The 25,705-nt window shown below is 41.3% G+C and overlaps 1 protein-coding gene across 4 annotated transcripts in view; it reads right to left on the bottom strand.

Moving 5' to 3' along the window:
* The window catches only part of mcamb (melanoma cell adhesion molecule b), a 39,913-nt gene that overhangs the window by 2,750 nt on the left and 11,458 nt on the right, over positions 1-25,705 (bottom strand). For 2 of the 4 annotated variants that reach the window (XM_089012969.1, XM_089012968.1), the window contains exons 2-17: positions 15,338-15,462; positions 15,016-15,247; positions 14,473-14,543; positions 14,312-14,399; positions 14,053-14,232; positions 13,720-13,850; positions 11,751-11,886; positions 11,557-11,669; positions 10,857-10,998; positions 10,643-10,770; positions 9,570-9,711; positions 7,962-8,030; positions 6,139-6,198; positions 1,899-1,940; positions 1,009-1,132; positions 80-191 (exon numbers count right to left, since the gene is read on the bottom strand). In XM_089012969.1, coding sequence (XP_088869095.1) covers positions 80-191; positions 1,009-1,132; positions 1,899-1,940; positions 6,139-6,198; positions 7,962-8,030; positions 9,570-9,711; positions 10,643-10,770; positions 10,857-10,998; positions 11,557-11,669; positions 11,751-11,886; positions 13,720-13,850; positions 14,053-14,232; positions 14,312-14,399; positions 14,473-14,543; positions 15,016-15,247; positions 15,338-15,462 — 1,895 coding nt within the window. The remainder of the gene's footprint in view (positions 1-79; positions 192-1,008; positions 1,133-1,898; positions 1,941-6,138; positions 6,199-7,961; positions 8,031-9,569; positions 9,712-10,642; positions 10,771-10,856; positions 10,999-11,556; positions 11,670-11,750; positions 11,887-13,719; positions 13,851-14,052; positions 14,233-14,311; positions 14,400-14,472; positions 14,544-15,015; positions 15,248-15,337; positions 15,463-25,705) is intronic. The other 2 variants (XM_089012970.1, XM_089012971.1) reach the window with 2 other exon arrangements.

Raw genomic sequence — 25,705 nt, 5'->3', positions numbered from 1 at the left:
GATGAAAAAGATGGAGAGAAATGGTGAGTCAATGGAACACAAGAAGTTTTTGTTGGGGTTTAATGGGGCGGATATCTACCTGTGTACGGGGGAGTAGCTTCTCTCCGTTGACGCCGAGAAGGACGGCGTCCTCAGTATTGTCGCTCTTCATTTCAACCACAATGTTGTCTTTGCTGGATTTCTCTTTGGTGCTACATCGCACAAAATAGTGCACAAAAAGTCACTCAAGAGGCATATTAATACTGCAGTATTACACACGCTTAGTTTCCTCCACAGGGCTATATATACAGTATACCTGTGAATCTGTGAACATTGTTATACTGTATTATCTTTCTACATCTGTTACCCCACTATTTGTGTTAAAATATTAACTCATTCACTGCCAAACATATGCAAAAATGTGTCGCCCCTGCATTTGTGTTCATGAAACTGTTTGCCCAGCATTTTAACTCATTCATCTTAATATAGAATATTTAACTCATTCACTGCCAGACGATGTGTAAAAAATGTGTTCACTCCAGTGTCAAGGCTTGTTATTGTGACTCGAATTACAGGACCCACAGATAATTGAGTTTTAGGACTACATAAACATTCAACACAGTGTTAGAAACCTTAGTCTCTTTTTTTCATTAGAAAAAAGTTAATTTCATAATTACATGGGTCTGGAGGTATATGAGCTTGAAATAATGGCGGCTGTCCAACATACAATACAATACATACATATTGGTTTATATAGGGGTTTAACAACAGCTGAAGTTGGAACAAAGCGCTAACATAGAAAAAAGATAAATGCTGCCCCCTTGTGGAAAATTGCCAGAGGCCATGGCCAGCGCATTATCAGTACCTAAGCATGAAAAAACAAAACCTGAACAAATTCATGAATGGCGTTCTACGTCATATTTTCAATTCTCGGATGAATTCATGAATGGCAGTGAATTAGTTAATTTCCTCTCTTCACCCCTGAGAAGAAATCAAAAACCCTGTTGACTCATCTCAATGTGTACTTACAGGTCCTGCTTTCCGGAACGTCCACAGATCTTTCCTTTCTTGTAAAGGAAGTAGAGCACGCTTCCCAGGATAGCCAACAGCAGGATGCAGATGATGATGACTGCAATGATTACACCGCCGCTCTCTGGTGGGCAAGATGCACATAGAACAAGATCAGTGATGATGAAAAATGAGGCGCGTGGAGGGTGGGGGGCGGTTGTGGGGGGTGGTGGGGTCAGATGCAAGGTCGACTGTGCAGCATGCCGCGGAGTGTCGGGACGTTGTGTCCGAAAAGACCTTTTTACAATGACATCATACCTATTCCCTGGTAGTAAACACCGACTGGATTACGATTTGAACAACCAAGATAGGGTTCGCAGTTGAAATGATGATTTTAGTTGCTGCTCTTGTAATGTGTCAGTCGAAAAGATGGTACAGAATCAGAAAGCCTTTAATAGTCCCTCAATGGGGAAATTTGCAGAAATTTGTATGTGAGGTATTCTGTCACTTGCTTGGAAAGCAGATGACTGCAATTCACAAAATGATGCAATCACCAAAACTAAAGTCATTTCAAATGGTACCTCTCTGGTTTAAAAAAAAAACATGAAAATAAATTGTATTCGGGTACCGTTCACATTATTAGCACAAGCAGAATGCAAAAAAAAGAGCATTTGTCATGTTCTACCACCCGGAAGTGCCTTGGTGCTTATTGTTTACAAACATCATATAAAGGTCGACAGATTTTCTAAACCTGGCAGAGGAAAAAGAAATTGTGAACGTTTCAAAATGTAGGTGAAGTAAAAGTGTGCTGATGCATGCTGGGATTGGTGCCGTTCATTGGTCTGCAGAGCCAGAGAAAAAAGCGGGAAGAGTGTGGATCCTTGAGCACTTGAGTGGCATACTGTACAAACCTTTCCTGATTTTCTTTGGTGGGATAGCGGGTGCGCCTTGGACTGGGAAAAACCACATGAGTACAATTATCAGCGGGAGGCTGAGGTTAATTGAACAACTCCTTCGAGCAGGCCACAGAGGCCCGCACACACACACATGCACACACACAAACGCACACAAACACACACACACACACACGAACAGACACAAACACACAATCACTCAAACCCGCACATACACACACTAGCAAAAACACACACGCACACACAAACACACACACACAGACAACAACACACACAAAAACGCACACACACCAACACACACACACACACACTAACACACACACACACACACTCACACACACATGACACTCAAACACATTCATGCACACAGTAACACACACATGCACACAAACACACACTAACACAAACACACAGCAACACACACACAAACACACACACACACACACACACTCTCACAAAAACTCATACACACAAATACACACACACACGCAAACACACCATCACACTCACACACACACACAAACAGACACACACCAACCTGCACACACACACACGCAAACACACCATCAAACACACACTCTCTCACACAGACACACATACACACGCAAACACACCAGCACATTTACACACTAACACACACACACATGCGCACGAACACAAACACACACAGCAACACACGCAAACACACACACACAAACATACACTTGCACACACATCCGGACAGACAGACACACACATAGACACACATTTATACACACATACAAGCATGCACACACAGGCACACTGACCAGCAGACACACAAACACTTCACGCACACACACACACACACACACACACACACGCACACACACACACACACACACACACACATTGACTCTGTATTCTGGAAAGATTTAAAGGCTCAGCATTTGCGTAAAACTGTGATAGCAGTCAGTAACACAACACTCCTGTATAATTTCATTCAAATGACACTTGGCAAGAAACAGCAACCCAGAACACGTTTTCCTTTCAGGGGTCTGGAAATGTCAAAGGATTTTGCCCAACTAATGAGAGGAAGCACCAGAGAGGAGAGCTAATGGTGGTCAGGCGACTTGGTTTGATGATTTCAAGCATTAGCTGCTTCCTGACAGTCACGTTAGAAGCAGGCATTTTTTCACTGACCTACTCCTGCATGCCATCATTCCTTTGTACTCATTGCAATCGTCTTAGATCAAGTTTGAGTATCTCATACTTGAGATTAAAACCCAAATCTTAAAACTGTGAGGCAGACTTGCCACCCACTAAAACTGTGGTTACCAATGTGTTTTTCCCTCTGCTGTGTGTGTGTGAGCCTATATGGTTTTCCACCTTTTTACACCAAATACCATCGAAAAAACAATGACTAGCTCTCCAAGTACCACAACAACGTTGGTGAAAATAAAGAGATTAGGTTTTATTCTTAATAAAAGATCTTTAACTCATTCACTGCCAGACGATGTGCAAAAATGTGTCCACTCCAGTGCCAGGATTTTTGTCATTGTCACTGAAATTCCAGGACCCTCAGGAATGGAAAGACAGCAACATTGTCACCATTTACAAAAGGAAGGGGGACAAGTCAGTCTGTGGCAACAGCCGTGGCATCTCCCTACTTTCTGTTGCTGGCAAGATTCTTGCAAAAGTAATGCTGTTCCGTCTTACATCGCACATTACCGAAGACATCCTCCCAGAGACACAATGCGGCTTCAGGAAGGATCGAAGCACTCTGGACATGATCTTCGCTGCGCGCCAAGTTCAGGAGAAATGCAAGGAACAAAATAAGGACCTCTATATCACCTTCATTGACCTTACAAAGGCATTTGACACAGTTAACCGTGACATTCTCTGGACCATACTGCAGAAATTTGGCGTCCCCTCCAAATTTCTCGGCATCCTAAGACAGTTCCACAGCGGCATGCAAGCAACTGTACTTGTTGGTGGCCAGCAATCTTCCCCGTTCCCTGTGGAAGTCGGGGTGAAGCAGGGCTGTGTACTGGCCCCTGCTATATTCAACCTGTTCCTGATGGCAGCTACGCTCCTCTTCCATAAGTCCATCCAGGAAGGTGGCGGCGTACAAATCCAATTCCGCCTGGATGGTAACCTGTTTAACATCAGACGCCTACAGGCCAAGACCAAGACCCTGATCAGCGGCATCCACGAGCTACAGTATGCAGATGATTGTGCTCTGCTGGCCCACAGCCCAGCTGCCATGCAAAATGCCCTTGATACCATGTCCTCCGTCTACCGATCACTCGGTCTCGTGATCAATGTAACCAAAACGGAGGTCATGGCAAAAGAGAGTTCTCCAACCCCAGCGTTCACCCTCAGTGGCACACCCCTCAAGGTTGTCCAACAATTCAGCTACCTCGGCAGCATTCTAACACCCTCCTGTCTAATTGATGATGACGTCCAGGCCCGCATCCATCAAGCCTCCAAAGCTTTTGGCAGATTGCGTACTCGTGTGTTCGAAAACAACCACTTAAGAACTCCAACAAAAGTCGCAGTCTACCAAGCAGTGTGTGTGTCCACGCTGCTATATGGCGCAGAAGCCTGGACCGTCTATCGACGCCATGTGAGACGCCTTGATGCATTCCACATCAGGTGCCTCCAACGAATCCTTGGCATCACCTGGCAGGATCGTGTTCCACACACCGACATCCTTCAACGCACTGCCTCCACCAGTATCGAGGCCATACTGGCAAAGAGGCAACTTCGGTGGGTTGGACATGTCATCCGGATGCCTAGCTGCCGCTTGCCTCGACAGGTGCTTTATGGACAACTCTTGTCAGCGAAGAGGAACCCTGGTGGTCCCAAGCTGCGATACAAAGACCAGCTTAAACAGACTCTAAAGAACTGCAACATCAAGCCCAGCGATCTGGAGTCTGCTGCAGCGAACAGGCCACTGTGGCGCTCCTTATGCCACGAAGGGGTGACACAACTTGAAGACAAGCGCACCCAGAGGAGGATCGTGCGGCACGAGCAAAGACACCTTTGTGCTGCTTCAGTACCGCCTCGCCAGCCCGGTCCTGGCCTCACATGTCCTGAATGTGGCAGGATTTGTGGCTCCAGAATCGGGCTTCATAGTCACCTACAGTGGCATCGCCGCCAGCGCCAATAACCACTGTCCAATACCCCACAAAGCAATGGAAGCGACGTCATCCTCGACTTCGATGGACTGCCAAGAGAGAGAGAGAGTGTGTGTGAGCCTATATGGTTTTCCACCTTTTTACACCAAATACCATCGAAAAAACAATGACTAGCTCTCCAAGTACCACAACAACGTTGGTGAAAATAAAGAGATTAGGTTTTATTCTTAATAAAAGATCTTTAACTCATTCACTGCCAGACGATGTGCAAAAATGTGTCCACTCCAGTGCCAGGATTTTTGTCATTGTCACTGAAATTCCAGGACCCACAGAATATTGAGTTTTAGAACAACATAAACATTTAATACAGCGTTAGAAATCTTGGACTCTCTTCTTTCATCAGAAAAAAAGCTAATTCTTGTATGGGTCTGGAGTTATCTGAGCTTGAACTGGGGGCGGCTGTACAAAAGGCAAATGCTGGCCACATGTGGAAGGGAAAAAAATTGCCAACGGTTTCACAGCGCTTTGTCAGCACCCCCCGGTGAGAAAAACCAAAACCGCGCTCCATGTCCTATTTTCAATTCTCGAATCAATTGGGTGATGGCCTGTGCATGAATTAATATGAAAGTTGACCACTACAATATTATGCAATCGAAGTAGTTTCACTGCCCTTTAAAATATTAAAATTTAACTTAATGTAATTAATTTTTTGTATCGCATGTAAATGTTTGATAAAGTAAAAAAAAATCTGACCAAAATAAATGTTTGAAAACAAGCAGTTCTAAATGATTCAATACAAATGTATTGAATTTAAAGGTGAAAGACAACTGAATGTTCTTCATCAGTGGGTCTTTTACATACTTCAACAAGGAACCCGCATACCACACTTTGAGAACCGAATGGCTTATACAGTGGTGTTCAAATTATGTCCTGGGGGCCATTTGCATCCTGCCATCCATTTTTCAGCGCATCGTAGAACATCCTAAATTATTTCTTGTTTCTCAAGAGTTCAATCTAATGCAATTACAAAGCATGTCATCTGTCCTATGCTAGAGTGCCACTGGGACTGAATACTACGTTGTTGCGTTGTCGATATACGCAGTGAAGCAGACAATGCGAAGCGACCGTGGCCTTACCTGTGGAAGAAGAAAGAATGCTTGCGCGAGTGGTGGGTGCTGCTGCTGTGATGTGTACAACTGAAATAAGGTAAGAGGCACACAGGGGCGTTCACAACATGTTAAAACACACCAAGACGGTGGGGGGTGGGCAATATGTTAGCACAGCCAAAACACAAAGAACAAATGTGACGCTGAACAGAGGGACATTGAGGGTGTGGGGGGGAGAATGGGGGGTGGACTCTCAAAAAAGTAATTATCCTCCAAATGGGCCACTTTTTGGAGTGTAAACAGAGAACGCCATGACGCTACATGTCCTGTAAAGTTCATTCTGGTTTCATAAAAATATATAAGATATAAATTCAGGGGTTTTTAACACTCAAGAGTAAAAGTCACCTGTCTGTGCCTATCAAGCACGTATGTATAGTCTATATTCTTGTCATTGCATCATAGCGTATTCGTCTGTGTAAGCTTTCAGTCGTACAGGAGGGTTCCATCGATGAAAAGGTTTCTTCAGCCGTCATCTGTGGTTCTTTGAAGTTGTCGGACGTTTCGCTTCTCATCGAAGAGGCTTCATCAGCGAACTAAAATTTTGCTGGTAGTCTGGCCATATATAGTGATATACATATGGTGATATATATCGCTACTGTCCAGAGGTGGCGGTGCCAGACCTCTGCTATGATCAGTCCCTGCTCTAAGGTATGGGGGAGCAGAGGACTATTTCCTGAGGCTTACACTGATTACTTCGATTGTCTTGACTGATTATGATCTAGGACTGGCCTGATTGCCCCATTTGCACTGGTAGCAATATCGATTGGATTGTCCCAATGTCAAACATATTGCATCATCAATGGAGTGAAAAAGTTTGCATCTCGTGGTAACTGGAGTAAATCGATGAAAAGTCCGAAAAGTTTCCTCAGGTAACTAAATTCCAACCTATTTCAAATCTATTAATACCTTAAGACAAAAATGAGTGCATCCAAAAGATAGGCTGCCAAATGAAAAACGTAGTAATGTAGTTTATTCTACACATTGTAAAAATGAAGATTGTAAAGAGCAATGCATTGGGTAAACTAAACAAATGCTCAAAAATACACTTAACACCATAGGGACAATGCTAGTGGGCCTAAATCTGCCATACATATGCACCTCAAAGCTATCAACCAGTCATTTGACGACAGTGAGGTTAAAACATTAGCGAAAGAAAATGGATGGTTTGAAAGAGGAGTAAAAGAAGCAATTTTTGTAAAACAGCAAAACCCTTCACTAAATTGCCATGGTGGTTTAAGGCTTAATTTAGTCCGTGCTTACAACAAACTTCTTCGGTCATTACCACATAGGCTTCATCATGCTAATGTAATACCAGAGCTAACAAGGCCAGGGATAGAACATTAGAGGTAATCAGATAGAACAAAACTGGTAGTCAGATTGGCTTTAGTGAGTGGTCTACTGATTCCCCCAACCTTAGAGCACCGCCAGCTCTGTCCATTAGGGATATATATATATATATATATATATATATATATATATATATATATATATATATATATATATATATATATATATATATATATATATATATATATATAGGGCCAGAGTTACCAGCACAACTTTAGTTTGCTGACAAATCTCTTCGAATGAGTAGTGAAACGTCCGACACCTTCAAAGAAGTACAGATGACGGCTGAAGAAACCTTTTCATCGATGGACCACTCACGTACGACTGAGAACCTACTCAGACATTTTTTACACTAGTATTTTTACACCTAAAAATAAACCTGACTTAACTCTGCAAATATCACCATAAAGAACGATGTTAGGATAGCAGAGCAACTGTGGCCTTACCTGTGGAAGAGGAAAGAATGCTTGTGCGATTGGTGCTAGTGGTAGTTGCTGCTACTGTGGTGTGGACAACTGAAATAAGGTAAGAGGTACACAAGGGTAGGTCACATGTTAACCAACGTGGGGGTTGGGTGGGAAATTAGGAAGAGGAGGAGGACATAACTTTCGTGACACACAAGCAACACATTAGCACAACCTTAACACAAATAACGGAGGTGACACAGACCACAGGAACCAGGAGGGTTGGAGTTGGGGGGGTGGTTCAAGGCTCAAGCAAGATTCAGCCAAATGTGGCGCTATTTCAAGTGTCAACAAAGAATGATGAGAGCTAGATATCCTGAAGAGTTTGGCTTTATTTTGGATTGCGCTCAAACCTGTGCTGTGAAAGCAAGGCGGTGGTACACTTTTTTCATTTTTGACATAGTGGAATACAGAAGGCGTTATAAATGTAGACCAAGGCAGGCACACAAAATGGAATAGCAAGCAAGCTTTGTGTAACTTCTTACTGGAATCGAAAGATATATTCTTGCATTCTTTCAGACGGCAACATTCCGAGTTCCATCGTTAACTATATGGCAAATTGTAATTGAATGAATGTAATTGTTGGTGATTAGGAATCACGGATCATGGATGCTATGGCAATGTAACTGGAGTGAGTCATGCATTGATCACAGTAAAATGTAATTTATTTTGCATTGTTTTCATCTTAGGGAACTAGCAAAAATAAAACCTCTGCTTTCTCATAAGCAGTAATTCATGCCTTTGTCACATCTCTGCTCGATTACTGTAATGCGCTTTACTTTAGAATTAGCCAATCCTCCGTGAAGCGTCTCAAGCTGGTCCAGAATGCTGGTGCTCACCTCTTGAGTGGTACTCGTAAGAGGGAAGATATAACTCCTACTCTGGCATCCCTTCACCGGCGCCCTATACATTTTAGACTTGTTTTCAAGAGCTCTTTATTACCTCTCCGAGCTTATCCACCCCTACACAACTTCCCGCCACCTCAAATCTGCTGACCAGACATTATTAGATGTGCCAAAATCTAAACAGAGGGTCAAAGGTAAGCAAGCCTTTTCCATTGCTGGTCCCAATCTCTGGAATGACCTGCCACAGAACATTCGGCAAGCCCCCTTGCTGCCCATCTTTAAAACCCGTCTCAAAATGCACTCTATTGTACTCTTTGGCATTCGACTCAGTATCTTTCTGACTTGATCTTGATTTCACTCCCTGGTGGTTTGTACTATCTTTGTGACTGCTTTATTTCCTGTATATGATAGATGTCCATATTAAGCGCTTTGTTACAGCTTCAGCTGTTGTTAAAGCGATATATAAATCAATTATATTGCACTGTATTGTGCTGGGTGAATTGTATTGTGTATTATAGTACATTTAACGAAATCACATGAAATTCAATTAAGTCATATCAGAATCAGAGTGAATGTGATTGTGTCATTTCATAATATAAGAGGAATCCACATTGCATTGTATATTATCCCATCTCTTTGAATTGGAGAAGCAATATACTGCATCATGAACGCATGACATGAGCCAGAGTGATATCAAGATGTGCCACTTTCACGTGAAAGCGCAAAATACAAAGCAGGAACTCACTTGCTTTGATGTTGAAGGCCAACGCGTCGGCGCCATACTCGTTAGAAGCATTACAGAAGGCGGTGATGTCGGATTTAACCTCCACGCTCACCATGCTCTGGACGCCATCTTCCATCTCGGTTTGGGATGTGGTCTCCAGGATCTGGAGTGATACAGCAGTCACCCATTGGGTGCATCAGTTCACATATTTCTTGTTCTGGATCTACCCCTCCATGAGTCATCCCAGAATCAGAGCACAATTTAGGCAAGAATGGTTTTTAATCTGACTATTAACAATACATTGATTTTTGAAATATAATATATTTTTGACATGTTTTTAATTCGTAGAATTTACACAATTAATATTTCAGTTTTAATTACTAATATTTTTAATTACAAAAAACTACTAAATCCTAATAAATCCTTTACAGTTAAATAAATAGAGTAAAAGTTTATTTGAAAAATGGTAACATTGGAATTTTTAATTTGGGCTAGCTGCATTGGCTACTATGCGAACGGTTCAGAACAAATGTTGCCTTATAATCAAAAAGACAAACGTGTTTATTAAAATCTAACTACCCGATTATATGATAACAAGGTTGCATTGTCTTGGGGTATTGCTTAAATAAATAAATAAAATTAACAAATATGAACGTTCGAAGAGTGGCCTTTCCCTTTCTCCTAACTGACTTTTACGACATAATTTCTGCTTAGTCACGTGTCTGGTTTTTTTTTCTGTTCCTTGATATGGCAATAAGGGATTTATCAAAGAAAAGATTACCGTCACAAAATCTTCACTCATGCTATTTGGATTGGATTGGGTTGGATTGGATATGCCTTTATTAGTCTCACAGTGGAGAAATTTACATTACATTAATTTACATATTGAAACTGAATGCGCCCGTTTGCTAAAGGTGGGACATTAGAACTGCAGTTACTTTTTGTCTCAGGGAAACCTAATTTTAACAGTGTGTGCGTGTTTCTGTAAATTGTCCTTCAATTCTGGAATGAAACATACCCTCATGGGTTGGGAGAAACCATGCTACTGTACTACATTCAAAAAATGTGTGCAGGATATAAACAGTCAGTGGTACCTTTCCGTCATGTGTGGTCCAAATAACTTTGGGAGCTGGGAATCCTCGCGCATGGCAGGTCAGGTCCACAGTGTTGGCTACACTCTCCTCGATGTCTGTGTTTTCTGGTTTTATAATCTCAGGTGCGCCTGAACATTAAAATGTTGGATTGTCAAACTTTAAACATACAACAAGAAAAATGAACCTCCTTGATAGGGGTAACAAACGGGCTAACCTTTTACAGTGACTCGGAGGGTTTCCATTTTGTCCATGCCGTCAATTTCGGGAACAGTTACCACACACTGGTACTCCCCTGCCTTGTCAAAGGTGACATCTTTCACCATTAAAGTGTGACCAACTGACACCTCTCGCCCACTCTAAAAGCACGACAAGTCAAGTTAATAATCATCATCAACAAGAAAACACTATTGATTAAATATGAGTATTATCATAATCATTAGTAGTCATAATAGTACAGTATAACATATAAATACACTTGCTTTTACTAGACAACACACAATGGTCCAAGTTTCCATGTCCAAGCTACACTGTTGACAAAAATATTTATATTTGATCATGTTTTTTACAAAATCATAGTAATCACTATGTAACATTTTTATTTGCTTCATTTATATTGATATTTTGCTGCTCGTTCAGGTGTGCAAGCTTTGGCCACACAGACAGTTTAATACAGGTACATATAAGGAGACGGTTACAGTTAAGTGTTGTCATTTTAGATGATGAAACATATTTATCTCAGTACTGTATTGACACATTGCCTGTTTACATGTGTCACCCAGCATTTGTGTTCATAAAACCACTTCTATCTGTTTGCCTAGCATTTTAAAAAAGTATCATTTGGGACCATTGCGAGTCAACCCCACCAAAATAATTTAAACCCATAAGAACATGACAAAAATGTGCTTCTGCGAGACCTTGAACCAAGCTGTGTGCGTCTGTAGAGAAGATAGTGCATTGCAAGTGGCTGTCAGCTCCTCGCCTTGAGCAATCTCGATGTCACTGGGTTGCACCACGGCAGGGTCTAGGTCTGCACACACCGCAAGTGGGGCAACAAGGGTAAACGTTCAGGAGTGGTAAAGCAAAGTAACTTGATGTGTAGGAGACGTACAGTTAACAAACACAGTAGTATTCCCTGAGAGCTCCTCATAGGTTTCCATGTCTATTGAAGTGCACTCGTAAAAGCCGCTCTGGAGACGGGTCACGTTTTCCAATATAAGCATGTTGGAGTCCAGTGTATATTCTTTCTGGAAAAAGCAAATGGACAAACATGTAAATGAGATTCCTGTATCTGCAGGAGCAATCGATAAACAGAGTAGCTTCCTATAGTGCCTTGAGATACAGTTAACAGCCTCCATTTCGGGTTCCAGATTTTGAGTTCCTGGTGATTTATGTCTTTGATTTTTGTACAGTCAGTAATTCTATTTCGCACGCGGATGTGGAGTGATTGGCTTAAAAACATCCAGCTCTAAATCCAAGACCATGTACTCAGTCATAAAAGGGTGGGAGTGTCCTTCTTCAAGTTGTGGAAGAGATCAGGTCAAAGTGTCTTGTTCATTAGTGAAGCCGAGATGAACTGGCAGATTAATGCAACATAGTCGCTGTTTTCGACGCTCTGTATCTGTCCATTGTTGCGAAGAATGAGCTGAACTAATTCCTCTGAGATAGATCTAGAGGTAGGTCAGAAGATCCCTCATGTAGGAGGTACTCAGAGTCAAGCTGATGATCGTCCACATTGAGAAGTGCAAGATGAGGTGGCTTGGGCATCTGGTTCAGATGCCTCATAGACTCTTCCCTGGTGAGGTGTTCCAGGCAGAACATGCTGTGACCTGTCTCCCAGTACGAAATGGGAACTCCAGAAGATCCACCCAAAAGAAAGAAGTAGCTGGGAATCGTGAAGTCTGAGCTTTTTTTGATAAAGCGGATGCCCAAACATCTCAATCGATAAGTGGTAGAAAGAATGGATGGATGGATCATAAACCATTTTTGTCACATTTCCCTTTCATTTTTGATAATTTTAGTGCGTGCATCTTGGCCACCTGGGGGCAGTATTAGACTGACATACAGAAAGACTGTACCTCAGGGTCAGCTCCTCTTTCTGCTTTTCAGTGCAACAGTAATATTGATTATTTGCCGTACTTAAATAATATGTCACTAATGTGTGTTACACTGCTTATGTTCAGATATCCGTTGCGAAACAACATGACAAAAATTGTTAAAGGACAACCGGCGCCCCGGACAAGTTGTGTCCATAATTTGTAAAATCACTTTTAATAACTTCTACTGAGCGTATTTTACAAAGATTCCACCGCATATAGCTATATTTTACATTTTAAGACTTGCGTTGAATATTCAGGAAGTCTTGTTTTTGAGTTGGTGACCTACCGTGATGTTACGGTCGATATTGTCACTGACCGATAAAGCGACACACAATGCATTTTTGGGTACTTTGTTTGGTCTGAAAACTTCGTGTTGATCCGTGTTGATGGCGAAATTAGAAGGAAAACACATAAATAACGCAATGGTAAATCGTTTTGTGTTGCACCAAGACTAGTATTTGATACGAGCTGCAACAAATTCTCAGCAGACAAATCATCCCATATCCAACGGAGCTTGGACGCCATCTTGTGCATTTTCTGGGATGCTACATTTCAGTTCAGATGCCTCAAAATAACACAGAATAATGTCTTTAATCAATTGCAAACATTTATGCTTTCCTCTTCAGAACTGTTTGAATCAAATTCATAACTGGATGATTAACAAGAAAGCATCTTCTCCGAATCTGAAGCCATTGTTTTGGTTCTCGAGCAAGGCAAGACGTCTTGGCGTGACGTCACGAACAAGGGGGCGAGCCCTTCTGAAACTCGGCATCTCCAAAGTCATTTTGAAGTAGTTTTGGGACACTTTAACTTAATTTTTATTGGTGTTTTTCATTTGACTAAAAATATCAGCCTGCGTGTTTTGGGTATTTTAGATGCTATAAAACGTTTTTCTGATGTCAGGAAACAAAAAAGTGGTGTCGGTTGTCCTTTAGATCGTCATGTTTCTCCAGGCACCTGTTTGAGTGGAAAGTTGCTTACTTCTCCGTGCTTGATGACGTAGACTGAAGATGGCGTATTACCGTTGCCATAGCAATTAAACATAATTGAATCTCCCTCCTTAATTTTGCCTTTTGGTGACTCAACCCATAGGTTGACAGCAGTGGACGGGTCTGAAACACAGGGTGACGGGTTAAGAGATGAAGTCTCTTTTGTGGAAAATCTAAATTGTTTCCTTATTTAGCCAACGCTATATTTGAATGGCCATTTTGAACTGGTTTTGATTTTAATCCAATCCATTTGCAGAAATTAAAATATGGCACTGAGTGCATAGAAACTACATAACTCGTGTTCAAGCAGAAGCGTGAGGCTCACAGTAGACGGTGATGTTAATACGGTTGGTCTCAGTCATTCTGGTTCCTCCTGGGACGAGGTAGGTGACCTTGCAGTAGAACTGAGCGTCTTTGTCTTCCTTCATCACCTTTAGACTCAGTTCACTCCTTACAGAAAAAAGACCACTCGACTCCATTGTGGTGCTGGGCATGATCTTCATCTCTGCAACACACATCCACAGAACGTCAACTCGTGTAACTGAGCTGCGATAGTCATTAATCACATCCGTCACTCGTCTCACCGTCACTGTCTCCTTGGACTGGTGCGTTATTTCGATACCATGTAATGTTTGGTTTGGGGAAGCCATTTTTGACCTCGCATGAGCCAATCTGGAAAAAGGACAAATGAAATCAATTATGATGATTTCAATGTTAGCATAAAGTATCGGAATGGTTTGCGTACCTTGGACAGTGTGTTTTCATGGATATACATGCCCGTCTGAACACCCTCAATGGTTGGGAAGTCTGGTCTTTCTGTGCAATATAACAACTCAATCAAGAAGTGAACAACTGTACTTGCCATCGCCTGGAAAATAATGTCAATTCATAAAAAGCTAAACTCCAATTCATGTTGTTTATCCGTTGGGGTTTCGGCCATGTTACTCTCTTGGTGTCACTTGTGTGGTGGAATCAAATATAGTTGACATATTGAACTCTTGAAAGACTGCAAGTTAAAGTAGACAAATAAACCCTTATTACTTCATCCTTCATTTCAGCATAAATGTTAGATTATAAATGAAAACATTTATAGAAAGAAATTTGATTTTGCTTATTGTAATAGATAGTATTTTATGGATTTTTTTTTTTTGTTTATAAAAAGGACATGGGAAGGAAAAAGTATCTCACATTACATCACAATTGCTACATTGAAGGAAAAAAATGCAATGAGATTAGTTTTCAAACCATTCATCCCCCTGATTCACCACGGTATCATCTTGCGGCTTACCGAAAACTAGCAATTTGGTGTGTCCCTCGGAGAAACCGTCGGTCAGACTCTTGACGAGACAGATGAACTCAAGCTGGTCTTTGAGCTGCACGTCTCTGATGGTTAACACCACCTCTCCGGTGGCCACCGTGACATTAACCATGATGCGATCTGTGAACGACGTGCTTCGTTCCACAACCTGCATAGTAGCGTCTTGATAGTAAATGCTCTGCTTCTCCCCCGTTTTCGACACCTGCAAATGGGAATTGGTGCCAATCACACTCAAGTTAGCGTGCATTTATTGCAGATGTTTTGTCTTTATGTGTGAGGTCAGGAAACTCACATAGAACCATTGGATGGTCAAAGCCCCGATGCCATCATCGGAGGTGAACATGCAGGTGATCTGAGCTGTATCTCCTTTGAAAACCTCCACCCTGTCCTCTGTGCTCACCTCCACCACTGCCCATGCTGTCACAAAAAAAAATCAGTTTTATAAATAGCAATTTTACAAAGAATTTAATTAAAGCCTTCCTTTTTAGTACATCGTGCAAACTGTATTCAAAATAACATTCGGCATAGCCAGTGTCACCATTTTATTTAATTTCATCTTTTTTCTTAAATGGGGGAGAGGGGGTAGTATTAACTCATTTACTTCCAGACTTGCAAAAATTTGTCTACTCCGATGCCAGGGTTTTTGTCATTGTCACTCAAATTCTTGGGTTTTTGGACTATATAAACATTCAATGCTGCGTAAGAAACTTTAGACTCTCTTCTTTCATCAGGAAAAAAGTTAATTACTAAATTATAATGGGTCTGCAGTTATATAAACTGGGGCGGTTGTCCAAAATAAAATGCAATACATATTGGTTTATATAGCACTTTAACAACAGCTGAACCTGGAACAAAGCACTAACAGGGAAAAAGGGGAGATTGTGTCCCCTTGTGGAAGGGAGAAAAAAAAAAACACGGCTAGCGCTTTATCGGCACCCAAACAAAAAAAAAAACAAAACCCAAACATATTCGGTAATGGCGCTCGACATCATACAATATTTTCAATTCCTGAATAAATTTGTGAAAAGCAGTAAATGAGTTAAAAAAATCAATGTTGAAAAAAAAGGGATTGAAACAAACAACACCTCAAGTCAAGACTGCTGGACCTCATGTTGATAAAAGAAACAGCTTTATTTAATACCCTGCAAATATAATGGCAAAATTGTAAAGACAAAGTTAACAACAAAAAATAAAAGTAGTGAGATGAGGCACAAGTACCCGTAGCAATGATTATCGCAGATTTGTTGGTTCTTGGAGGCGAAATACAGCAAAGCAAATGTGCATCATAGTCACAGCGGTGTAAATACAAAGAAGAGACACTATGAAAAGAATGAGGCACCCGCCCACCATTGTCTACGTTTGTGTGCTGCATTCCACTATGTCACCCTCTGGCAGGAGGAAAGACGCATTTTACATGCGACATAGTGCCCCCACTGTTGCCTCCTCGGTTGGCACGACAGGACAAGTGGTTTTCCCCTTCTGAGCTCTCCTGATGACGCATCTTTCAAATGTGCAGTATAAATACTCTTTTTAAGTTTTATAATAGGAACTCAGTACAATGCCTCATCAGTGGGAACGGGATTTACCTGGGCTGAAATTTGAGATTCATGGTGATGACTGTGAATGCCGACAGTGTGTAAAGGCAGAAATGTATGTTGTTTTTAATTTTACAAAGAGCGGGCAAAATCATATTATCATAATGAAGCATTGTGCAAAGAATATTAAGGGAAATTCATTTATTCCATTGTTTAACGGTGGAAAAAAAACATAAAATGTGAGAGGCTATTCAAGTTGATCAACATTGGCTGGCATCATTCGAAATTCTAAAAGAAAGAATTAAAATGAAAAAATTGTAAGATTATATTCTGGAAATTAACTAATTCACCGCCATTCACGGATTCATTCAGGAATTGAAAATATGACGTAGAGCGCCATTCACGAATTAGTTCAGGTTTTGTTTTTTTCTTATTTGGGTGCCGATAAAGCGCTGGCCGGACATCTGGAAATGTTTTTCCATTTCACAAGGGGACATCATTAGCACTTTGTTCCAGCTTCAGCTGTTGTTAAAGCGCTATATAAACCAATATGTATGTATTGCATTGTATTTTGGATGGCCGTCCTCGTTTCAGGCTCATAAACCCTGGCACTATAGTGGATACATTTTTGCACGTCTGGCAGTGAATGAGTTAAACTGGAGTAGGTCGAACAGTGTGTGACTGGTTAGCCTCAAAGTGCAGAGGAGTAGGGTTTGATTCTTTCACCCTGTGTGAAGTTTGTATGTTCTCCCAGTTTCATGGTGTTATGGTCACAGGGATGGAAAAAGAAGAAGCTCACGTGAAATGTAGCCTTCACTGAGGAAAAGCTACATTGATGCACAAACATTAAAGACATGCATGTATGGTACTGATAAAACAAAGCTTCTTTGCTCTAAATCTTACTCGCTGGAGGGAAGTGCCAAATGTTTCTGAACTCTTGTGCAATGTTCAGTGTTCACCATCTAGTTGTCATGACTGGCAGCCAATTACAAATGCAGAAAAGTTATTCAGATGCTGTCACAAAATGAAAACTGAAACTAATTTCCTCATGAGCAAAATCAAGTGGCTAAAAAAGCAAAGTACAGAAATATGATGAATCAAAGAGAAGTCCATCATTGTCAATGTATGGTTCATACATAATAAAACGCCCAGTTTTTGTTTTAAGAGAAAGGGGAAAAACAGTTGAAATATAAAACGTACACGTAGAACTACAAAATGTTGCAATGTATATAATTTTGCAATATTAGGTGTCCAGTCGCCACAGTCTGCTGCACAGTTTGCTCAGGGGAAATAAACAATCTTTGCAAGCCTTAAAATTGTATTGCTACATTGTGACAAAAAGAAATAATCTACCAAGCACACATTTACGCTTGCTGTTTTTAGTTATGTAACACCTCGTCTTGTTACAGAGAAACTTAAACATTGAACACAACAACAGTACACCCCTCTCCTTTCAGAATATCTCCATTATGGATAGTCCCACCTGCCCGTCACTCTCCTGCTGTGTGTTGTTGCCATTTAGGGCCTAATGGAGCTGGGCGGGCAAAAGATGCAATTAGAATCTCCTAGGTGGACATTTCCTACCCATTAGCCACGGAAGCACAATGCTGACTCACCCCGAGCAAGATATTCATTCGCCCCACTTCCTCCACCTGATACAGCTACCGAAGGCCTATTTTGGGGAGACTGTGTGTGTTAAATGTCACTTGTACTTTATGTACTGTACATCGAGTGAGGAGTAGCTGGCATTACACAAGGCCGCAAATCAATGATATTCAATGGGGAAGGTGCAGTTGGCGATAATAGTCCTAAATCAGTATGACAGAAAAACATTAAGCTTCCACTTGAGAGGAAGTTTCTTTTCCTGCCAGCAAACTAATTTTCACACATTTTGGATGCAGAGACAAAAAAATGTATGTGCTGAATCGGTGATTACCCACAAGATGACCACAATTGATCTGTGACTTTCCGTTGAAGCCGGGTCGACACAAAATGACAAATAAGCATTTTCAGCCCTCTTCCCATCCAAGACAGATAAGACCCTCTTGTCGAATGGGTGGAAATGATTACCCTGAGTCATTATTCTGTGATGGTGTGCGGATAGGCTTGGGCTTTGTGATTGGGACGTAAAATAGAAAAAGAAATCTTTTGGAACCTATTTGAGGCTGGACACAAATCGAGGAGCAATTTATTTCCTTGTGTGATTGTATAACATGTCTTACAAGTCATGTGTGGTTGTGTGGATGTGGTTACAGATATGTGTTAACCCAATTCCTTCTATTTGTTCCTCTCATTGTATTCACACAAGTCTCTCTTGGTATGACAAGAAACGACCTGTTTTGGAAACGATTGTTGATGAAGATATTCTGATGTTTTTGATGTTCTGTGTTGGCCGTCTCGACGACACCATACACTTTAAAGGACAACCGACAGCAATTTTTTGTATCCTAACTGACATCAGAAAAACGTTTTATGGCATCTAAAATGTCCAAAACATGCAGGCTGATATTTTTAGTCAAATGAAAAACACAAATAAAAATGACTTAAAATGTCCCAAAACTACTTCAAATTGACCTCAAAGTTTCAGTTTCACAAGGTCCCACCCCCTTGTTCGTGACGTCATGCCAGTATGTCGTACCTTGCTCTAGAATCAAAACAATGGCTTCAGAGTCGGAGACGATGCTTTCTTGTTACTCATCCAGTTATTAATATGATTCAAATAGTTCTGAAGTAGAAATCGTAAATATTTGCAACCGATTAAAGAAGTACTTCCGTATCAATTGAGCCGTCAGGACTCCAATGTAGCTTCCCGGAAAATGGACAAGATGGCGCCAAAGCTCCGTTGGAAATGGGCTGATTTGTCTGCTGTGAATTTGTGTCAACTCGTATCAAATAGTAGTCTTGGTGCAACACACAACGATTCACCATCGCGTTATTTATGTTTTCCTTCTAATTTCGCCATCAACACGGATCAACATGAAGTTTTCAGACCAAACAAAGTACCCAAAATGCATTGTGTGTCACTTTCTCGGTCAGGGGCGTTCCAGACGTGACATCAGGTCAGGTATCGTCATCAACTCGAAAACAAGACTTCCTGAATATTCAGCGCGCGTCATAAAACGTAAAATATAGCTATATGCCGTGGGATCTTTGTAAAATACGCTAATAGCCTAAAATAACCAAAATTGACAACCGCAAACCTCAACACTATATTTTCAGTGGCCCTTCTCTGGAGTGGCTGGCCGTGGATTTCATCGCTAGGCCTTCAGTAGCGCTATATCTCATTCAATCCAGAATGAAAAAAGTGTGTTGTGATTTACTACAAGTCCATTAGAGGGTACCATTAGCCAGGAAACAACTGACCGACCTTTCTTAATGATGTCCATTTCATCTTGAAAAGTATGTCTTGAAAATGGCTTTAACAATAAATCTCCAACCAAATCCATTTCTTCTCCTCCTTTAGCCATCGTGGGTTGACAAAACTACTATTAAATCAACATTGCAGGACCCCCCCCCTCCCCCAAGGTCCTGTCCACAGAAATGCAAGGTTTCAGAGTAAACATTATCTGTTAACATACTAACCTCCAACAAGGTCGTGGAAATAGTTTCAGACGATCGACCTTCTTTGACATTTGTTAAAACTGTGACAGAACATAAAGTTCTACTCGCTGAAGCATTAGTTCTACAGCTTAGGAAGCATTATTTTTTTGCGATTCAACGCTTAAGACATACCGTAGGCCAGACTGACTTCTAACAGGCCCGCGAGATGAGATGAGACGTGGCATGTGCTAGTTCGAAGCTTTCAATCAGTTTGGAGTTACGCCTTATTAAAGCTGCAGTGCACCACTCAGATGGCAAATCCTCATCTCAAAGATGGTCGCCATCGACTCACCTCAACATAAGTGGAATTCCAATACAGACTTTTCAATCAGTTCTGGAGTATAACTCTTGCCTAACTTGGTTTCCATCCAACTCCAAACATATGCCTGCACTAAAAATTTATATTTTGCATTAACAGAATTTTTTATTGTGGAGAAAATTGTCCACACATAGACTCCTGGCGGTTATATGGGTAAATGGGCAGAGTAACAAACATTAATGATTCTTGATTTTGAATTGTGTCGGCATGCAATGGGAGGTTTTTGGCAACACCCAGACAACAATAAAATTTAAATAGTCATTTCTTTCAACCTTTTCTTCATACTGTATGTCGGCAAAAAGTACCAGCATCCCCGTGACCTGAACTCACCCGCCCACTCCGTGCATTCCAGAGTGTGTGAACGGAATCTGTTCTTTCAACTGAAGCATTTAATTTGTTGCATCAAATGTGTCACTGTATATGAATATTGACATGCCAGTGGAGCATTGTTCCAGTTTTCCCTCAACTCCGACATAAAGTCTGACACGTGAGTCTATTGTTACAAACCCGGAAGATGATCTCACCATTGTTAATTACATGGGACGGTTCCCCAGGCAGTCAAATTCTTCCCCTCTTTTTCCACGAATCCAAATAACGACAGGATATCTTGTTTCAATCCACTTTGCATGTCCCTTCGACTTGGCACCAGGCTCGGGGCTCTGCGACATGTTTCAAATCCTGTCCCATCTAAGAATAACAATGGCCTATCAAGCTTGTTTGCTTACATGACACTACAGTATGACAGCACGTTGACCCAACTCGCGCCGGGAATAGAAGCGCCTCTCATCAGGACATGAGACAGAGAAAAGGCGAGTATGGGAAATTACTACTTCGGTGTACATATAATGTAGGGAAGGAAGAAAATATGGATGTTACTAGATGAGTATGCAAAGACAAAATGGGAAAAAAAGGCCAATCGGTGATCAATCAAGTTTACAGACCTTTTTTTCCTCAATCTGTAGGTGGTGCATTTAAGATATCAGGAAAACGGCTGGAAATGTGGGTGGCACCTTGGTGGACCGGTTAGCATGGTCGGTTCACAGTGCAGAGGTGCAAGGTTTGAGTTCGGCTTTAGCGATGAGGAAAAGCATTGTCATCAAATGGTGAGTAGTCTTACTTTATTTGAATGTTGCAGATGACTATTATCCTTGCTGTCATTGGCTTTTTATCGAGCATCTTCATCTTTATTAAGTTCATACAGTTGATTGTTCTGTAGCCACAAGGAGACACAAGCCAGTGTCTTATTGTGCTGGTCCCAAGCCCGGATAAATGCAGAGGGTTGTGTCAGCAAGGGCATCCGATGTAAAAGCAAAATAAACATGCGAATCAAACCTCTGAAGATGGAGGACACTGATTCCCCTGAAGGGAAAAGCCAAAAGGACATGAAGTTTAATGTTCTCCCCAGGCCTGCTCGAATTTTATCCGGATACTACAGTTTTTACCCACATTCCAAAAACACGCAAGTGAGTGTGGTTGTTGGTCTCTGTGTGCCCTGCGATTGTCTGGCAGGGTGTACCTCCCCTCCGACATCAGGTCGCGTAGGCTCCAGCACACCCTACGATCTCTGTGAGGATAAATGGATCCTAAAATGGGTGCACGGAAGTCAATATTGTAGAGTGCCATTTTGTTCTTATGAAAAACACATTATCATAACATGCTAAAAAAAGTGAGATGGAAATTCACATCAAGTTGAAGCTGAAGACTTGAAGGCAATTAAAGCAAATGAAATTTGTACAACCTCCCTCCATCATCAGCCATTTTACTGGCAACAAAACTTGAGAACAATCGACAAACACAATGATGCCCCACCCCCTCCCCTACGCGCTACATCCCACGAAGATCTACTGCCACAACAGTAGTCTCCACTTAGTTTCGGTCTTCCACCACTTGGCATAATGGGTCCTAAGAATGTTATGGGAAAGTCTTGAAATCATAGACACTAAAGGCATTGTCATACATTCATCAATCACATGAAAGCTTTGTGACGCACCCCCGGGGCATTAAAAAAAAATGCACAACCTCTCCAAAACCCACCCACTGCTCCATTTGGCTGCTCACATATTCTGTAATGTGATAAATATACATGATTTTTTTTCAAGACCTCTCAATGTCTACATAACACTAAAGATTCAGAGTTCAAGCCAACATTCCCATACACTGAGCACACAAAAACTATATTTCTTTGTCGTTGTCAAAAGTTTAATTGTCAGACATAAATGATGGACTGCTCATGCCATTATATGCACGCCAGGCCAGAAGTTGCCAATTTCACATCTGAAAGAAATACTACACACATACACACACAGATGTCAAGTGTTTGTCCACCCCAAGTCCATCGGTGCATCCAATGATGTACATTTTTGACAACACAAAAAAGTGACAGTGTTATCATTGACCAAAATTTGTATTTTGAAACCTTTTCATGTTTTCCTGCTTGTCTTTTAAATAGTACTCGATCGCCATCTATGCGTACGGTAAATAGACGCTGACCATACATGTGGTTTATCTGTCACTCAGTGGTATCTTTGGCTTAAACAGCAGACGCTTGTGCTTTGGAGTGAGGATGGAGAGGCTTCCATCCTTGACAACCACACTTGTTGTTGTTTGGTCTCAGCAACTCAATTGGAGATGAGAGAACTTGGCCGATCATCATATTCACAAATAGCATTTGGTAAGTGGACTCTCTTGGAGCAGACTGACGTGCTTCTCTCAACACTATTTGCACTTGGATTTAAAACTTGCCGTACGGTTTCATTTTACGTATAAGTATTAAGCAATTTTTTCCCCTTGCAAGTCAAAACAGTTCCCATGTGTCTTTGCAATCATTGCGTACAAGTGGGCCACTTCTCCAACATCACCGTGACAACTAGGGAGAAAAGCGCATACTGAATGTATTTTCCTCATTTTCTTCAAAAGATGACCCTGCGCCCTTTAATCCGTTGCAATTTATATGTGAAGTAATATTGAGCCGCAACAGGTCTCACAACTACTGTCAAACTACTTTTCTGTTTTTGGCACAATGATTGGAAATGGAAATGTTTGTGTTTTTTGCATGGATTTTTTGTATTTAGTGTCTCAAATTAACAAATAAATTGTTTATTATTAACGTTTCCAATCCAAAATATTCCATGAAAATCTATGAGGAACGTAAGTTTTAACTCATTCACTGCCAGACGTGAAAAAAATGTGTCCACTCCAGCGCCAGGGTTTTTGTCATTGTCACTCGAATTCCAGGACCCACAGAATATTGCGTTTTAGTTCTACATAAACATTCACTACAGCGTAAGAAACCTTGGACTCTCTTCTTTCATTAGAAAAAAACAGTTAATTCCTAAATTCTATGTGTCTGGAGATATATGAGCTGGAAATGAGTGCAGCTGTCCAAAATAAAATGCAATATGTATATACATTGATTTATATACCGATTTAACAACAGCTGAATCTGGAACAAAGCGGTAACATCGAAAAAAGGAAATGCTGCCCCCTTGTGGGAGGGAAAAAACATTGCCAGAGGCCATGGCCAGCGCTTTATCGGCACCCAAATAAGAAAAAAACAAAACCCGAACAAATTCGGGAATGGCGCTCTACGTCATATTTTCAATTCCCAAAGTAAACTTGTGAATGGCAGTGAATGAGTTAAAGAAGGAAGATTGGTAATTTCTGAAAATTATATTTATTATTCTATTGTGATAAACTCTGATAAAACCTAGGAATATTCAGGATCACCATCTAATGTATGCATAACGAAACCCAGCCTCTACGGTAGCGCCTTATAATGCGGTGAGCACCGTATGTTAAAAAACTTTCAAAACACACCATCCTTTGAAGATATGCCTTAAAATCCAGTGCACCTTATAGTGTGGAAAATATTTTATGCAGCCGGCCTGTATCTTGCATTTTGCATAAAGATGAATTGCATTTGGGCCGTTGCTATTGCGATACTTCAAATAACGGACGATCGTGCAGCTGGCGTGGGCATGAGTCCAAGTTGTATGACTTACTGCCTTTTTTTGTGTGGGGTGGGGTCCCCTGGGATTGGCTCCAACTTCCACGTGAGACTGAAGCAGAGAAGCAGTGTTGAAAACAATGGACGGATTTACATGACTTGGAAAATTTAGCATCAAGATGGCAGAGGTCCAAGCATAAAACATCTCAATGAACTGTTACTAGGAAGTAAGGTGTTGACGCAGTGGGGAGTTCAGGTGACATTTATTTCCTAGTGTATGGACAACAAGTGACGGACTGAAGCAGATGCACCATGCGCACGGACAGTAAACTTTGCATTCTTGTGATTCCTCGGCAAAAATGGAGTTTGTCACAACGAATTTACAGAAACTTTACGTCATGCCAAAATCTGCAGGAGTCTAGAGCCGATCACTGTCATTACCAATTCAACAAGCCAATCGGATAAACTACTATTTCTAAGGCGAAGAAGAGCGAGGATGCAGAGAATGTAAATAAAGTGGCAACGATCAGAGCGGACCACACACGGGCAGAGAAATAAGCGGGAAAGCAGGTTCCTTCTCTGGTTTCTGAGGCAAATCGGACTCCATATTGGGTTTCAACAAACCACCTGCCATGAAGATCATCGCGTACTGATGTTGGCTCGCTTCTCAGCCCGCCAGACTCCGATCTGTCTTCAAGGAGGTAGGAGGGGCACGGGTGGTCACAACTGTTATGACACCGAGACAATCCATGTTGCCCTTGTTTAATTGGTGGTCGGGTTATTTGAGAGCCCTTGGAAAGATTCTTCCCTTTGACAAGTTACTGGACCGCCAAAATTTGAGCACCCCTTATGTGATAATGTCGGAGAAACAGAATTTGAGACGGGAGGATACGCGTGTTGCATGCTAACAAACACTTGAAGAAAAAGAAGCAGTTTTATGGGCGTACTGTGTTTTACGGTCACTAAAATATTTTAACTCATTCACTGCCAGACCATGTGCGAAACTGTCCACTTCAGTACCAGGGTTTTTGTCATTGTCACTGGAATTCCAGTACCCACAGAATATTGAGATTTAGGACGACATATTCAAGGGAATCGAAGGGATCAGGCTTAAGATCTAGTTCTTGTTCAGTTTTTTTAACTATATCTTCCTTGAAAGAAATTTCTACTGTGTTCAACTTGAAATTATAAATCAAATCATCTTTTTTTAAATCTCGCTTATCCTTATTAGGGTTGGGCGTGAGCTGCATTCTATCTCAG

The sequence above is a fragment of the Hippocampus bargibanti genome, linkage group LG14 (assembly GCF_051943395.1).
Source record: "Hippocampus bargibanti isolate YZ-2025 linkage group LG14, ASM5194339v1, whole genome shotgun sequence".
In the NCBI taxonomy this organism is placed as follows: domain Eukaryota; kingdom Metazoa; phylum Chordata; class Actinopteri; order Syngnathiformes; family Syngnathidae; genus Hippocampus; species Hippocampus bargibanti.
This window is presented reverse-complemented; position numbering and strand designations above follow the sequence as displayed.